At 32.6% G+C, this 17,439-nt stretch overlaps 1 protein-coding gene across 6 annotated transcripts in view; it reads left to right on the top strand.

The window, feature by feature from the left end:
* Positions 1–17,439, top strand: part of LOC124540859 (serine/threonine-protein kinase MARK2-like) — a 167,620-nt gene that overhangs the window by 54,531 nt on the left and 95,650 nt on the right. For 2 of the 6 annotated variants that reach the window (XM_047118637.1, XM_047118638.1), the window contains exon 2: positions 6,985–7,644. The exons of 1 other annotated variant lie outside the window; for it this stretch is intronic. In XM_047118637.1, the coding sequence (XP_046974593.1) occupies positions 7,168–7,644 (477 nt within the window). In that variant the 5' untranslated portion in view covers positions 6,985–7,167. Of the gene's footprint in view, positions 1–6,780; positions 7,645–17,439 lie in introns of those variants that run through there. 3 more of the 6 variants (XM_047118635.1, XM_047118636.1, XM_047118634.1) reach the window with 2 other exon arrangements.

The raw sequence follows: 17,439 nt of genomic DNA, 5'->3' as shown, positions 1-17,439 counted from the left end.
GAATTAGACAATAACCTCTATGACTATGCAGTATGTGTGTACTCGTAATTACATGATAGCCAACATGAACCTTAATGCTTTGGATTAGCGGCTTATTGTGAACGTTTATTCGATAGTACGTATTCGTTTGCAAACCATAATAACCCTTATTAGTTTTATATTAGAGGTCGGTTTCCTCGGGAAAATATTAAAGGAAATATAGGTGTAACGTGCCTATACAACATAATTATATTCGATTCATCTTGGCTTATTGCCAAGATCCTTATGTATTTCCTTCGGCGTGTTATTAGTTTGTTCCTACCGTTTGTAAAATTAATCTGTTACTATTTATTCAATTTCACGTTCGATATTTGAATCATCCTAATAACATAATTTTCTTAAATATACATCTGTGTGAATAAGGCACTAATAGTAATGACAAAATTTAAGTGTACGTCAGATTTCTATACAAAATTGTATTTTCTGTTATTATACATAATGATTTAATGTATGCAATTAATATGCCTGTGTAATTTTACCGTCGACGAGTAACTACTGAGTTTCTTGTCGGTTCTCTCGTTTGAACTAAATTCCGAATCGTGCAGTAAATTAATGTTCAATTTCGCAAAAATATGATTTTGCTTTTAATATATGGTTTTAGTATTTAAATTGGAAAGATTTTTTTTAAATAGGTTTTTCAATATTTCTGACACATTTTAAATCGAGAATGATCGGTGTAAGCATTTTCTAGGTCGTCGACTCAGAGTCTATATACGTGATTATACGTGAATACATCTCCGTCCCGCAGGTGTGCGAGTGCATCATTACTATGACTTATAATATCCGTAATGAGATCTAGTCAGTTTCAGCTGCATCGATATCGTAATCTACCGTTTTCTATTAAACTTGCGATGTTTTTTTTTTTTTACTTTTAGTTGCCATGTTTTTTTTTTCATAGTGTGATTACATTGAATGTTACTTTTTATTTCAATGCATTCCAATTTTCATTTTAATGATCGAAACTATATCTCAACAACATTGTCATATTTATTTATATTTTAAATGTCAAAGTAACTCTATATGTCTGTCGCTCTTTCACGATCAAACCACTGAACCTAATTTCATGTATTTTGGTATGAAGCAAACAGGAACTACAAGAAAGAACTTAGATTACTTTCTTTGCCTAAGACATGACAACCAACATCCTAAAACGCAAGTGAAACCGTGGGCAAGTACTAGTAGTTTAACATTTTAAGGTAATGTTTAAGTTATTTTCACTAACAAACGAAAACGGCTCTTAACAACAATACATGTGTGTTGTGTGATGAGAAACTAAAAGCTTACGGGGGCATAGACGAAAATAAACATTTACCCCGCATCATTACACCGAAGTATCGTCTTTTGAAATCGCACGGTTTACACTAACCTGCAGCGACGTCCGCGATTATTATTTCAACGTGCACTTTATTCCATTCTCATGGTCTGTCTCGTTTTTTTTTCCCCTTTTAGATTTACCCTTTGTTTTCATTTATTCGAACTTCTCTCGTGATATTTTTTAATCTGCCCACGCCATTAAGCTTACGTCGGTCGTCTGCTCTTCACGTCTGTTACTTAATTCATTATCTGAATTTGTTCCGTGCTCATCTATTTCATTGTCTTCTACTTATGTTTGATTGTTTAATAATTATTTTAATTCATTTAAGTTAATATTCACTGCTCGTGTTTTTATTCCATTTTAATTCTGTATTTAATTTGTAATATCATTAATCGTTTCCTGTTTTATGCTGCATTTAAGTTTTGTAATTTTTAAATCTCTCCATTTAAATAAATGTTTCTACGTCGGACGTTTGAAAGTTTTTCATTTAATGGGTTTTTTAGATGTGCAATGGACCTCTTCAATACTATCCTTAATGTCCCTCTTCAATCCTTTCCTTTATGTCTCAAGTAATGCACTCTTTTATCAAACAGATCTCTTATACCTGTTTATTGTAATAAAGAAACTATGATATTTGCTAACAAAAGGAATAGTGGAGTTATCAGTCTTAATAAAACATTTAGATTCGAAGTGAAATAATAGAGGACTTTTAAGCAACTCGTTACTTGTATTTTAAAAACGTTGTTCAATCTTAAATTCAATATTAGGTCATTTCTATAAATATATAATATTACCTCTTCTTAGCTTTAAATCTATTTACCTTTCGAAAGAAATTCTGTCCCTCGTGTAAATTTAGTAAGGCTGTGGTTGGGGCTATGTAGAGTAATGTTTGTTTATAGGATATATATCTCACTACAGTCTTAACGCTTAGTAAAGTAGTTCGTTTCATTGTTTAGTTTTAAAACTTCTTACTTAGTTATACTCAACGTTAGCTTAAAATAAATCGCTTTGCTTAGGAATTTAACTTGTCTGAATTTGGGTGACTAAAAAGGATTTGATTTAAAATCAATGAAGTATTTTTTTACAAATTCAAAATAGTATTTAACGAGTACTTTTGAAGGAACGGCTCACGTACTTAGTTGTCTAATGAATACGAATAGTTTAAAACGAAAATTTATTAGGTCTCATGATTTTCGGAACACTTGTTGTATAAGATACTACTGGTGATCCTAATGTTTGATGAAAATGTGACATCTATCGTATAAAATATTAACATATAATTCAGTTGGTGACTTTGTTGAGTCTTGATTTTATGAAAAAAAAAAAAAACATATAAATACTTTTTATTAAAACCATCTTAATATCGGTGTCAGTTTATCGATTACAACCAAACAAAACATTCCTTCTTATAACATCGTATAGTAGTTACAGACATAGAACTGTACGACAGCCTTCCAAAAAATAATAATGATAGCAGAATAGACGTCACAAACAATATCCTCCCGTTAAGCGAGAACATATTGTTCGTCTCGGTTTCAATAACGTTATAACAGTTATCTCGTCGTCCGATCCGTCGGACGTTTCCGAAATACCTGGACGCGTCGGAAAATCACTCGTGTCGATATTATCTCGCACTACGGCAGCCTTGAAATGTTCGCTCATAATAGTGAAAAGCTCTCCAGCCTCGTTCATTTAATAACTGGACTCGATATGATTTGTTAGTATATATATTATACGTGTATTTGTACGAATATTGAGGGTGTTTATACTTCTTTATATCTATGTATATACATCCTTGTTAAGTAGTTTTGCAAAGTATTTTTGATTCAAGTAGACTCATAAAAACACTTTTGAATCTTCATTTTAAACTGTTGAATTTGAAGCTGCCATCGTCTCGGAAAGTATTTCGTATAAAATACATATCTCTATATTTAATATACATAATTCTACTTCTGATTCTATATTTAACATTTATATTTAATTATTCTGTATATAATATAATTATATTTAAAATATGATCAAATTGTATGAAAAGTTATTGATCTGAAATATTGCTAACTATAAAAATAATATTTGTCATTACGAAGTGCCTTATTTTAAAATGTTTTTTCATAAGTCCATAGTAAGCGAGTATCTCGACGGCTAAACGGAGCACAGCATCGACGCAAAGATACGCTTTGAATACAAACTCGCAACAATGTATGATAGCCGGATGAAATGAAGAGGGGTTCCTATAATAGATAGTCGAATACCTCGAGCTGATTTTGTTGGAAATGTCCTCAGATGTATACAAAATATATCCACTTAGTTATGGATATTAGATACAACGGAGTTTTGATAAATTTTAATAAAAATAACGTAATTATGACGAAATTCTTTACTAAAAGGTTTTTTTTTTTTGCTACCATTGTTCGTGCCTGTATTTGTTTGAAAAAAGTAATATATGTAGCCTAAATCGATATATTACTTATATGCATTTAGTGTAGACTGGTTATTTACATATTACAAACAAACGCTCCAATTTTATTACACAAGGATTTTTTAAACTTAATTACATGACTAATTCTAAAAACTCGAAAACGTCGTAACAGCTGATTTGCTGCAGTGTCAAGTGTCACCTAGCAGAGAGTTATAACAAAGTGCTCATAATAAAAACCTTGTCAATAAAAATGTATTCTTTGTCAAACACTGCCTGTTAGTCTCAAAGGCCGACACCCATTTTCATGTCTCTACCCAATTTTTATAAGGACGGAGATCCTTTATTAATAAAACATTCTATACGAAACTTGATATCGAATTAAAGCCTATTGAACACTTGTTAAAGTTTCTCTGTTATTTGGGAAGCAAAACAAGATTCGAAATTCAATATCCATAGCGAAATAACGGAATTCTAATAAAAACAACACGAAAACGATATCGGCATGTTTACAAACAATCTCGAACAGATGAATGAACCAAACCAATATAAATCGACCTTGGACAGGAACAACGGTGAATACTTCACTTAGTTCATTCGGAATGAATGGATTCGTTGAATTCATTCACGTTTCGTACCGTACAAGTGTTAATTTAAGAACATAAAATTTTTGTCATGCGTTTTGACATTTTAAGTAGCTGTTACGCTTAGTGTATACTGTTTCGTTCTTTTTCACTGAAAGCGTTGAATGGTTTAACTTTTGTAAACTAAGTAAGCCTTTAGATTTAAAAGGACATAACTGAATGAATGAGTTCATTCATATTTGACATTATTTATATATGATATTTAATAAAGTAGGTTTGAAAACTTAAATGGTTTTTTTGTAATTTACTAATATAAACGTAAGAAGTTCTTTGTCATATTAAATAACTCTATTATTACTTATTTAATTGATATTTATACTAATATTATAAAGGCGAGATTAATTCTGTCTGAAATCTATACTAAATACTAAATCGAAGTTGATGATATTTGTTTTAGGGGCGCGATGCCCCTAAAACACGGGCAGACGACAATTAGTATATAATAAAACAATATTTGAGAGCTGAGAAGAAGTTTCCTTGTCAATGAAAATCATCATGTTTTATCAGAAGAGATATATATCAATCTACCGAATCATAGACTCGGTCGAAAGTATTTAGTAACATTGATCGTTTGTGAAAGGAATAAGGATACTGTACTCGCCGTACATACATCCATTTTTAAATTTCTAATGACGTTATATTTCGTTTGTTGTAGAAACTTATGACAACAACGATTCATATGAAACAATAGCTAAAATAATTTAATATTGTTCGACATATAAGGTTCACATCTAGTCGTAGTTACCGCGAAGTCATTTGACTTCAAAACAATAAAATGGTTCGACTTACAAGTGCAACCGGGCCGTGACCTCTCCGTTTATATTACTGACCGTCGCGTGCGCATATGTTAAGAATGTGGGGACGTGCTTCATAATGATACAACAATCAAAATGTAATCTTTCTATTTCGAGATCGTGCGTCGATATCTTTTTGATGAATGTTTTTAATCAAAGGCACTCTCTTTTATAATCTTTATTTATCTTAGTTTTTTTTTTATCTTTCAATGTAGTGTCTATTGTTATTCTATTTTCAAATTAGTAATTTTATAGTTTATACATATCTTTGAATATATTGTAGTTTTTTTTTAACAAAAACAAAAGACGAAACGATTATCTTTTTGTGTAATTAATCGAATATTAAACAACTAGATAGACCGATAGTAATGTTACATATAAATATAACTTATATTATTATTGGTTGATCAATATTAAATTATTATATTTGAACACATTTTACTTTATAAGTTTGTTAATTATCGTCACGATCGAAGTATTTTCGTAAATACAAATGTCAATTTATTCTAGGTTTCGATAAGACACAATTGATTTTTTACTGACCGCTCCTTTGTTTTTTATTGATAACTAATTGTCTCTAAGTAGGCCTGTCATCGACTCAATGTGCGTGCGCTTTCACTGAATTTCTCCAAATACGATGTGGGTATACAATCGAACCCATGACTCATAAAACATTCACTAACGAAACATGCTAATGACTCCAGTTTCCAGTTTAGAATTTTACGGATTTCGTTGGAAAATTTGGAATCACTGGCGGCAATGTACCTACCTGAGTATTTTACTTCACTCAAGCTCATATGCAAGGATGAATTTAATTAAATTATTAATTTCATTTATTAAAAAATCCATCTGGATTAAAGTATACTTTGATTTTTTTTTATAAATCAAATATATCAATTTCTATTGGCCTTGTAAGACATCGAATGAATTCGTTTGCAAACATCCGTTTCAAGAACCAAAATGAATTTAAAATGATCTCTTTTCTCTAAAAATTGTTATGTATACCGAATAAAAAGGTCAACACTAAATTATAATATTCATAGAAATCCTGCGCCTCAACAAAGAAAATTACGAAGGTAAAACATGGAATTCGCTTAAAATTCCTTTGATGCTAACGTTTAAGGATAATGTGGTTTAGCCTCTATTGTTTTTCATCATCTAGCGCTGAATATTAAGTGTTTTTATGACGCTGGGTTCTTAATTTGAAATATCTAAAAAAGAATTAGTAAGTCGAACAAATCCATCCCCCTTTGAACTTCCACAATGCTGAACAATTTTCATCCGAAATGTTAACATCAATTGTGGTAATGTAACCAAAATGATGCTCGACGAATTCGCGAAGCTTTAAGTGATTAATTCGTAAGACGTCATTTGTCGGGACGAATAGATGTTCAACCTTGTTATCTGCAATTACATCAATTGGTATGACTTCACTGAAACATTGACCTTTTGCGGATTAGGATGGGCCTCGCCCATCAGCATACAAACAATCATTTATCTCCGCTCTTATCATTCGAGTATCATTGGATCGTTACAAGTTCTTGAATGCTTCTAGTGTGACAAGTCAGTTGAACGACAGCGCTCGTGCGCTAAGGACGTGCGTGCGACTCTTAACGGTTTTTTTCTAATTCTCGTATTAACACTATTGTTTGTGCATTGCGTGAATGCTGATGAATCACGTGAACTCACGTTGTTTATTCTCAATATTGTAAACACCCTGTGATGTTTTGAAGCTTTTTTTCTCCTTAACCGGTCCGATTTACGCATCAAACGCAGACAAATGTAAGCATTGGCGATTCTTCGGAACAAGTGTTATTGTGTACGATAATGCGGGAAGTGTAAAGTGAACGGATTGCAGTGTTTCACGGAATTCGTTAAATGAAAATGACCGATTAAGTCGTTGATTGTCAAATCGGTATATTCGGGGTACCAGGGGAAAAGAGATCGCGAGGAGTCGTAATGTACGAGGTATCTTGCGTGGCCGGAAACAAAGTAGATGCTGCTTACGCAGTGAAGAGCTTGTCTAACGTGATTCCACCAGGGATGGGGCACACTGTGTCCGTCCAGCGCCATCACGCGCACTCACAATCGTACAAACACAAACCCGAACCGCCTCCTGTGAGCAAGCCCGATGCCTTGAAATCCCATGTGATGCGACTCCTGAAGCGGTCGAAGAGCCACACTCCAGCCACCAGAGTGGCAGAGAGTCAAGGAGATCCGCGGCTGTTTGATCGGAGGACAGTGTTCTCGAAGCCCGTAGCCGATGAGCAAAGACGGCGGAGGAATTCGGCGGAACGACGCCGTAGTTCTGACAAGCGGGTGATGGTGACCATCGTTGATGGATTGCCAGTGGTGGTGACCGGTCAGAGTCAACTGCCTCCGCCACCGCAACACCCGCCACCGGTCACCTATCACCGTCATTCACATCGAGATAAGGTATGGTTATAATTTAGGTTAGTTAACGGTAGCATTTAAAATTCTTTCGATATAACGTTTAAAGTTAAATTGATCTCTTAAGTTAATTGGCTGTAATGGCTGTGCATATTTATGAAATTGAAATTAAAGTACGCGAGACAAATATAAATAATGTTAAACACACTAAACTCTTCTTGCCTCTAAACATTTATATTTTTATACAAAGCTAATGTTTGCATGGAAAATTATTTGCTCGTTTCCAAAGATAACGTGTTTGTATGTAAGATAACATTTTGCAAATAATATTAAATAAATAGTAATCGCTTATTAGTTTTGAGTTAAATATAACTACGTCACTACAATTATTATTTATAAAAAAAAAACTTTACGCATTACGATAGTTTGGTGATAAGAAATGTTTTATTATAATATTATGATAACTATATTTTAAATACAATTATATATGTTTTATATAATTATTCTTTACTGTCTCGATCATAGAGATAATAGTTTATTAGTATAATATTGGAATAGTATAACATACCATACCTAACACAGTTAAACAAGAAGCAAAGATGACTCAAACCTACGTATAAATGTTGCATTTTCTGTATTTACTGGTCACTCTCGAGTTGTGTCGTGAAAAGTAGAAAAACAAAATAGTCACTAATAGTACAGCAGCAAATCATGCCGCACGAACGGACTAGCGTTTAAAAGCTAGTTAGATTATAGTTATTAGATTGCTTATCAAGTTCAAATGTTTCCATACATATGTAAATCTTTATTAATATAAATAATGATCATGAATACCGCGTGACGAATCTCGTCGTCATTTTAATTTATCATAATTACGTTCGCGTTTAATGTGTGCGAACGGTCGACACGTGAACTTATCTCGTTCGTTATATCTGTAATAAAATAATCAGCTGTTTGAATAGTTGGCATTGAGGTAATAGGTAAATGTTTCCCGTCGCCTTTATTGTGTTTGATCTGTAACCAATGCTGATGTATGTATTGTTATAGGAGATTGCAAATCTCAAATCCAGGAAACACCTGTTGAGTTTTCTCATACTTAATTTGTGTGTGTGTTTTTTTAGGTATATTAAATAATACTCTAAAAGTCTACAGACTTTTTACTAACGTTCGTTGGTGGAAAAGCTGTCTCTAGTTGTGGGAAAGTTACGGGCTCTTACTGAGCTACAGTTATCGATAACAAAGTACCTTAATCGAACTATAATGGTACAATATTTGTACACTACTTGCGTCCGTTGCTTCCTTGGCTCGTCTAGACGTTTTCCTGATAATAGGTTTTATGTTGATACTAAGCCAAAGTTTGTTTCCGAGATGCACTACTTAATGATATACAATATACTTATGACGAATATATTAAAATGTATGTTAAGGAGGTTTGTGGGCATAAATTAATTCATATAAAAATAAATCCCGTCTCCAGTAATTTTTCCGTGACGTGGCGACGTGAAGCGAGTTTAGATTTTATTTGTAAAGATTATTATTTAAATAAATGTAACTTATATGATTTAAAATATAAGATATATCTGTGACATATTAAGTTGTACAAACAGATAATATTTTTTTGTGAACTTTATATAGATGTAGAGAAAACAGTCTCCCTTAATTTCGACTGACTGTTTTCAGGTGGGTTTTATTTGGGTGAGTTTTCTAACAATTATTTTGTAAAGGTAATACTTCTATACGTAGTACAGCTATTATTGTACCTTTTAATAAAAATATCACACTCACTTATTCTGTAAAAATTACTATGATATTAGTACCGAAGAGGTAGATAGGTAGAGTACGTTTAGTAGTGAGGCGAGCAGCCTTAAGTGCAAAAATAATTTCGATATAGCATTCGCTAGAGAATAGGGTCATGTCACAGTCACACTTACAGTTCCAAGAAGCAACATTGAGTTCACAAATCGGTTACCAAGTGACCCAGTAACAATAAGATATTCCGTAACAATAAATAGTATATCTAATCGATTAATTTTCATAATCAAATCGTCACTCCCGATCGCACTGAAGATCGAGATCGACTCTCGGCAGGTCGTTAACCCAGTTCCGTTTATACTCAATGTATTCTATTCGTCGATATTTCGGCACACACGCTTGGGTACGTGTATGTTGTGTGCATTATGAAATACGTTTAAACGTTGCCGTGTAAAAGTGATAGTGTGACTAATGGAGCGATTATTGATAGGGTTACCTACTGTTTGTATAGGAATTGAATCAATTTATTCGTAATTATTGGAATACAGTTCTTTTTACCCGGTTTTCAGTACTGAAGTCGAATCGTCACCTAAGGGAAAAGCGTTATGTCCCTTCCTGGTTATCTTTACTAGAAAGAGAGGTCTCTCTTTCTGTCTCTTTCTAATATAACTATTTAAACGTGGTTTTTGTTTTAATACACGTGGAATTCTTAGTTTAAAAAGTAAGTTTGTCCTTAAGCAATGGTCAAACGTTAATTTATTTAATTGGGTCTGTTTAATAAAAGCAACTTCTTTCACACTGGGTATACGACGACAGTACTCATTCTAATCCACTACAAAAAAGGAAGTGGGTCTCAATTTGACTATATTTTTTTATATTTAAGTATTCATAATACTGCATGAAAGTATATAATTCCAGAACTAGTTAGAATCTTATCTCTGAATCGCTGGTAGCGTTACATTCAAAGCCGGCAATGACGATTTAAAATATTAATAAAACCCTATTTGAATGCAGTATATTTTGATATTGATAAGCCATACACTAAGTGTGGCTTAGACGCGTATCGTGGAAGTAATGCTTAGGTAAATAAAGTACATTAATACATAGTATTGTTGTCTCGGTATAAAGTGTTAGTCAACCTATTTTATTATATATAGGTTTAATCGAATAACACTTTTGTTTCATTTATTGGTAGGGATGTTTGCGAGTCCATCTGGGTAGGTAACTACTCAACACAAATTCTACCCTGATGTATTTAATTGGACCCTGCAGGTATTTAACAGGCTCAAGGAATATAACATCTTAGTTCTTAAGGTTGGTCGTCGGTTTGGTGTTTTTTGTAATTTTTTATATTTCTTACGATATCGTGTGACTATATGTATAATAGTGACTATGTATATCAAGGCGGTCCATTTCTCGTCTGCCTACCTAGTTCATAAAAGAACTATTTATAAACATAGCTTATATGTACGGTGAAGTATTATCAACCATCTGTTATAAGATGGTCAATTTTAAATCTGCCATTAGTCTCTCTTATTATTATATCTCTCTAACTACTATATATTATATCTTATACATTTTTGATTCTAGGTGTACAAATTCAATTTCATTTAAGCATTTATCCACTTCAGTTCGGATGAGCTAGATAAAATAGGGTGTAATTTTATTTTTATTGAAGTGATCCGTCGCAGTCGCAGCCCTACAGTTGGCTCCAATTTATCAATGCAGAACATCGAGGAAGCGCAGTTAGTCCGCAATGAAATCAATTTTAACATGAAGTGGAAGATAAATTCGGTACGTTTTTAATAGCAACGATAATACAACCAGTTGCCAAGACTAAGAACCATCCCCTTTTAATTTAAGGTGTCTATAGTAGGTTAGAGCAGGATAGATATTATTTTATAATTGTCGACGTTTAATAATCTATAATTATTGACTATTTATTGCGTACTCTGTATGGAAAGCGAAAACATTCAACTCTTGACTGATAAGTGAATGAGGCTGTCTTCTTTTAACTTGAGAGGTGCGTGATAGGTGAGAGCAGAGTAGATAATGAAGTAATATTATTGACTTTAATAATCTATAAAAGTAGTTGTTCTTACATTATGTAATACGTAATATCATTAGGATATAATGAAAATTAAATTGTACAAATGCTGTGACTGAGTTATTTATTATACGTCTAAAAAACATTAATTAGATCTATAAGTACAGTTTTAAATGCTTCAAATATAACTTCGTATTGTTTCGATGAAACATTAAAGAATCACAGAAACATTAAATAAAAGAAAACTTAAGAAACTTGTTTCAGTTGAGAATACAAATGCAATAATATTTTTATATCAAAAAAGTTTGATTAATAGACTTTGTTGCATAAACTACAGCTTGAATATTCTTCTCGGTAGGATTTACATTCTTTCAAACGGGATAGGTTTAAATTGAATGTAATGTTTGAAATGAAATACATCTTTATATAATTAAAAAAAATACCCAATGGAACACAAATAGTATCCGATATCAATAATGACTTAAGTTTTCCCTGTAAAAGGCCATGAATAAACAGCGCACTAGGTATATGCACAGCTGACGCATATACTTTATTATTATAGCTACATACAATGTTATGCTTTAGTGGTATATACTGGACCCTTTGTATTCGCTTACTAGTTTTCAAGGAAAATAGTTTTGAACTTTGAAACTTGTAAAGAGAGATTGTATTAAGGAATTTCTCGAGGGTTACCTATATGATATACATGTGTGTATGTTTGTATGCATGTCTATCCTTTAATTGTTTAGTGTATCTTATTTTATGACGATGTAACGTACAACAAATAAAATAAGTTTTTAATCAATTTTTATTCATGTTAGTGGGTTTGATGGTAACCATTGTCTAGTTCTATTGTTATTCTTCTGAAAGTTGAATGAAAGATAATGTAGATCATAGGTAAGACATATGTAACCTTTTTAATCCTATACATGTTACTATTGGTAAATAATTAAATGTTAACTGTACTCCATAGAATCTCTAAAAACAGAGGAGATGGCATACAATCACGTAGTCTTGCCTTCGTACATGCATTAAATTAACGTTTTCAAGATATATATAAAGTATTTTTTTTTGTTTTACGTACAATCACATAGATTAATATCACACAATTGAATAAGAAGAAAAATATGTAATGAGATATCATTCCGAGTAGGTACACGAGTCTTACTGACCATATTTGTCTCTATTTATGTATGAAATTATTTGCTTTGTTCCTCGAAATATCTAGTCATGCTTCGTTTAGATACAAAAATAAGCGATGAATATTCGTTTTGTATCGAAAATATATTTTAATTCTTGTGGTTATTTTTTAGCTCAGCTTTTTATGATAATTATTTTAATATGAATTGGAAGTGAATTGAAAAAAGTTAATTATAAAAGTATAGAAGATTAAATAAGTATTAGATATTTGTTGGTTACAAGTATGTACAAAATATAGAATCGATTTTAAGATTCTATTTTTTATGCATTTTTATTTAACAATGCGTTAATATTAATTTTAATGATGACACGCGTAGATTTTGAATATTTTTTGCGGACATGTTTGAGTCATCAAAGCATTGCTTTTTGATGAAGGAACGTCTTGTATACCACATGAGTCTGTTGAAAATCTGCGTCATCTTTTCACCATCTACCATTAAAACAGACTGGTGGATGATGATTTAAATAATATGGAAATCCTTTACCAGGAGAAAAAATATTTACACATGTTTTCTGATAAGGATATTTAAACTAGTAGGTATAAGGAACTAGTTTACTTTTGTAAATCTTTTATTTTCCGAACTTCGATTCGAACGTTTTATATCTCTCTTTGTTATTCGACGCTCGTTGCATCCAGGAAGCATTGATTCGATTGAAAAAGTGTTCACAAATAGCTCGTTAACTCGCTTTTGAAGTGCCGTATTCGATTTTCAAAAGAATAATAGTGCTTATATTCAATCGAGTAATTAATTTTATATCATATATGACTATTTACCATCTACACAAATTAAAGTTCTTTTTATAAATGAGCTGAGATGGACCAGTGGTTAGAACGCGTGCATCTTAATCGATTATTTCGGGTTCAAACCCAGGCAAGTACCCTTATATATATGTGCTTCATTTGTGTTTATAATTCATCTCGTGCTCGGCGGTGAAGGAAACCATCGTGAGGAAACCTGCATGTGTCTAATTTCATCAGAATTCTGCCACATGTGCATTCCACCAACCCGCATTGGAACAGCGTGGTGGAATAATTTCCAAACCATCTCCTTAATGGAACAGGAGGCCTTAGCCCAGCAGTGGGTAATTCATAGACTTCACTGTTTTTTTGCTTTTATAATATTAAATAAAATTCATGGAATTTGTATAGTTAACGTAGCAATAAATAGCGGGTTTTTCGGAATGACATTGTTTTGGTTATTCATCCATATTAATATTACTATTACTATTACTTATAACTCTGTATGTCTGTCTGTTTGCTCCTTTCACGTTGGACGATCTATTGAAACATGATTGTTATCAAGGAAGGACATATACTTTTTATACCGAAAAGGTTTTCAAGGAAGACGAAGTTGAGGAATAGTATTATATGTAATTATAAAGTCGCTTACATAATATGTAATATTTAGTTGAATGTATACATGATTAAGTAGGTCATACTTATTTCCGTGACATTAAATTTTTATTAAATTAATTGATGGATAGCTCGAGGCTACAATAATAAGCATTCTACTGCGTTGTATCGCAAGATCAAACTTATCGGAAAAAAGACAAGAATGCTTCCTCCCTAATACTATATTGTATTATACTTTCAAGTACCTAGATAGTAGATACTATGTTTAAAAAAATACGCTCAATTTATACATTATGAGTACTTATTGTGTTTGTTTTAAACCGTTACACTTGTACGCAAATACTCAAATATAGTCATCGGTATCTTTTATCTTTAATCTCTTGGAAACACAAATTTTAACGCTGATAAGATTAAAAGAAAAACAGATCGTAAACACAACGACAAACCCTAAGAAAATGAGTAATCTATAGTAAATATTATAAGTCAAAGTAAGTATAAATGAAAGGTGCTACTGAATCGAATTTGAGGAGATTTGATGTGAAGCAAGCTTAATTAATCACAAGGAAAAACATAGCCGCCAATGCCTGTGAAATATTATTGGTATGTTATAACCGTTCGCCTACTGTACTAAGACTATAGTAGTTAACTTGGTGGTAGGGCTTTGTGCAAGCCCTTCTGGGTAGGCTCCACCTTCTCATCAGTTATCCTACCGCCAAATAACAGTACTCAGTATTGTTGTGTTCCGGTTTGAAGGGTGAGTGAGCCAGTGTAACTACAGGCACAAGGGACATTATATCTTAATTCCCAAGGTTGGTGGCACATTGACGATGTAAGGAATAGTTAATATTTATTACAGCTTCATTGTCTATGGGTGATGGTGACCACTTACCATCAGGTGGCCCATATGCTCGTCCGCCAACCTATACCTTAAAAAACATATGCTCTGTGACAAAGGCGGGCAAATAAAATAGGTATGGTCGTGTTAAAATCTTAGTAGTATTCGAAATAGCTAGTAGGTTTATATCACCTACCTCTTTGTTATTCGAAGCTCGAGGAATAAAGGAAGTGAAGGATCGATTCCTGAAAGAGTGCACATAAACTACGTACATACACACAGAGGGCGTCGATGTAAACAAAGTTTTGCCTTTATATTGTTTTCAAGCTAAAATAAAACTAGTATCTGGGCTTTAGAGTACAATTTTGTATTTGTTAACTTTGCTAAAGAGTTACAAGCAATAATAGTTCTTAAGGATATTAAAGGTCGGTTGTTAATTAAATGAAGATAACGTATGCTACTATGTGTCTCATTCAAAGTTGCCACTTTTTAAATTCTCTAACATATACTACTAGTCAACATAAATATGTGTCATAGTACATTATATAAACGTTATTTACCCTTAAGATATTATTTTTACAAAACGTTACATTTTAGAAACAAAACCAATACATGAAGTTTTCGTTTCAACAAAACTATAAAACAATTTAAATTTCATTAAGTAGTCTAATGTGCACTTAGTATATATTTTTATATATAACACATACGAGCACATGCCGAGAGCGGCCAATTGTCAAGGGGTCTCTTAAAAAGGCTTATATACTGTTATCTTTTATTTGTAAAGTAAAAATAATTTGAGTTCGCTGGCCCCTTTATGGGGGAAAACCTCCTAGGGCCCCGGAAAGAACTAAGACAACGATATCTCGCATATAAGCCGACAATGAGAGAAACTCTGCGGGATTATGTATTTATTAACATACAACCCAGACAGGATACGTAATATATCAGCGTAGATACATTAGTGCACTGCGCTATGCAAATTGTTCGCCTGCAACACTGAATTCAATTCGTATAAAAGATTTGTTTTTCGGTCTCGTAGTTTTAAAGTGACTCGCGTATTCAGACAAATGTTTACCCGCTGTGAATTAAATAAACATGCATTCAAAGGCAAGGTATAAGGTATAAAGTCACTGCATTTAGGCCAGTCAATAAATCTACGAAAGGTGAAGTAATTAGTATCATTATGATTTTCTGATATGTGGTTAGGGACGTTAAAATAATAATAAATTAAAATTTTCAACCCTCTAGAGTGAACGCTAGGGAGATGAGAGTGAAAAAGCGTTTTTGTTTACAACTTTGTGAAAAAAATTGTTAGATTGTTGAAAATGGATAGAAGGTATAAATAATTATAAATTACCTGGTATTAAAATTTCAACCTTTTTTGTTTAGTGCAAAATTAGTTAACAAAAAAGAATGTTTTTTATTATAACAGTGGTAAACACTTGTTTAAACTGGTCGAAACGTTTAAAGAAAGTTGTTAATTTGTATATTTATAAAAGTCAAACTGAAAAAACTACTAATACACACTCAAATAAATCCCAGAAGATATAGCGCGCTTCGGAGAAGGGTTTAGTATGTAATATTATTATATAAGTTCGCGCTTCGGAGTTTTACCCCTTTCAAGGATATTGTCGTGACAAGCGTGAATTACACGTCCTCGTGATGTGAGATGATGAGATTTGATGCACTTTACGAGTTATGAAGGGAAGCTTCTTGCTCGCAATGAGATTGCGAGATTTTAACGTCGAATTTGAATGCGAAATAAAATTCATCGAGTGAATTTTATAATAAACAATATGAGCTTTATAATAAATAATATTTGTTGATATCCATGCGAGATATGTAAATAATTTAAAGTTATTAATTTATGTATATTAATGTTTTATTTACAGACATGCTAGATTTCATGATTTTGATCATGATTCATGATTTTCATGTCAATGGAGATTTATAGTTTCTTCAATTCAAATTGTCTTATAATTTTGTACATAATATAATTGATCAGTTACTTATTGGTTCGCGCTATATTGGACAGTGGAAAATTTCGCTGTCTGTCCCCTATGTATGCTACTTTTAAAATTACGCAACGGATTTGGATATGGTTTTGATCACCCATGCGTAGCGGGGCGGTTCGCTACCCAAATACTTCGAGCGGTATTTGATTAAAAAAAAAAAACATCTCAACTACCTTTCGCGTTTTTGTTTGTAATTATGAGATAACTCAAACAAGTTTAATTAAATATAAATTTAAGTGTATACTCAAACGGAAAGTTGGAGCGTTTTTGTGCTCCAACGATCGATTAGAAAGCGCACGTGTACCGATTATTTTTAGACGTTTCCTGGACCAGCGAGGACCGGTTTGGTGTCCGTTCGATAGTAATCACTCCGATTCAACAAATCTTGTGTTTTCGGTTGTGTTTGTTCGTTTTGTATTTTAAATTGCCTATTAATACATTCTTACAAGAACTACCCTCTTCTCAAACAGGACCGAGAGGAATCACATAAATACGGCAGATCGCTTAGTAAAGGGTTTAATGTTCGGTTGTCTGTCGGTCGAGTCTGTTTGTATCGGTCGTGGTATTTACTGTTCTTACATACATACATACTATCATATCATGGTATGGGCATGTAATGCGAAGGAATGAGGAACAC

This window comes from Vanessa cardui, chromosome 26 (assembly GCF_905220365.1).
Source record: "Vanessa cardui chromosome 26, ilVanCard2.1, whole genome shotgun sequence".
Lineage (NCBI taxonomy): Eukaryota > Metazoa > Arthropoda > Insecta > Lepidoptera > Nymphalidae > Vanessa > Vanessa cardui.
Note: the sequence above shows the minus strand (reverse complement) of the source record. Positions and strands in the feature narration are given on the sequence as shown.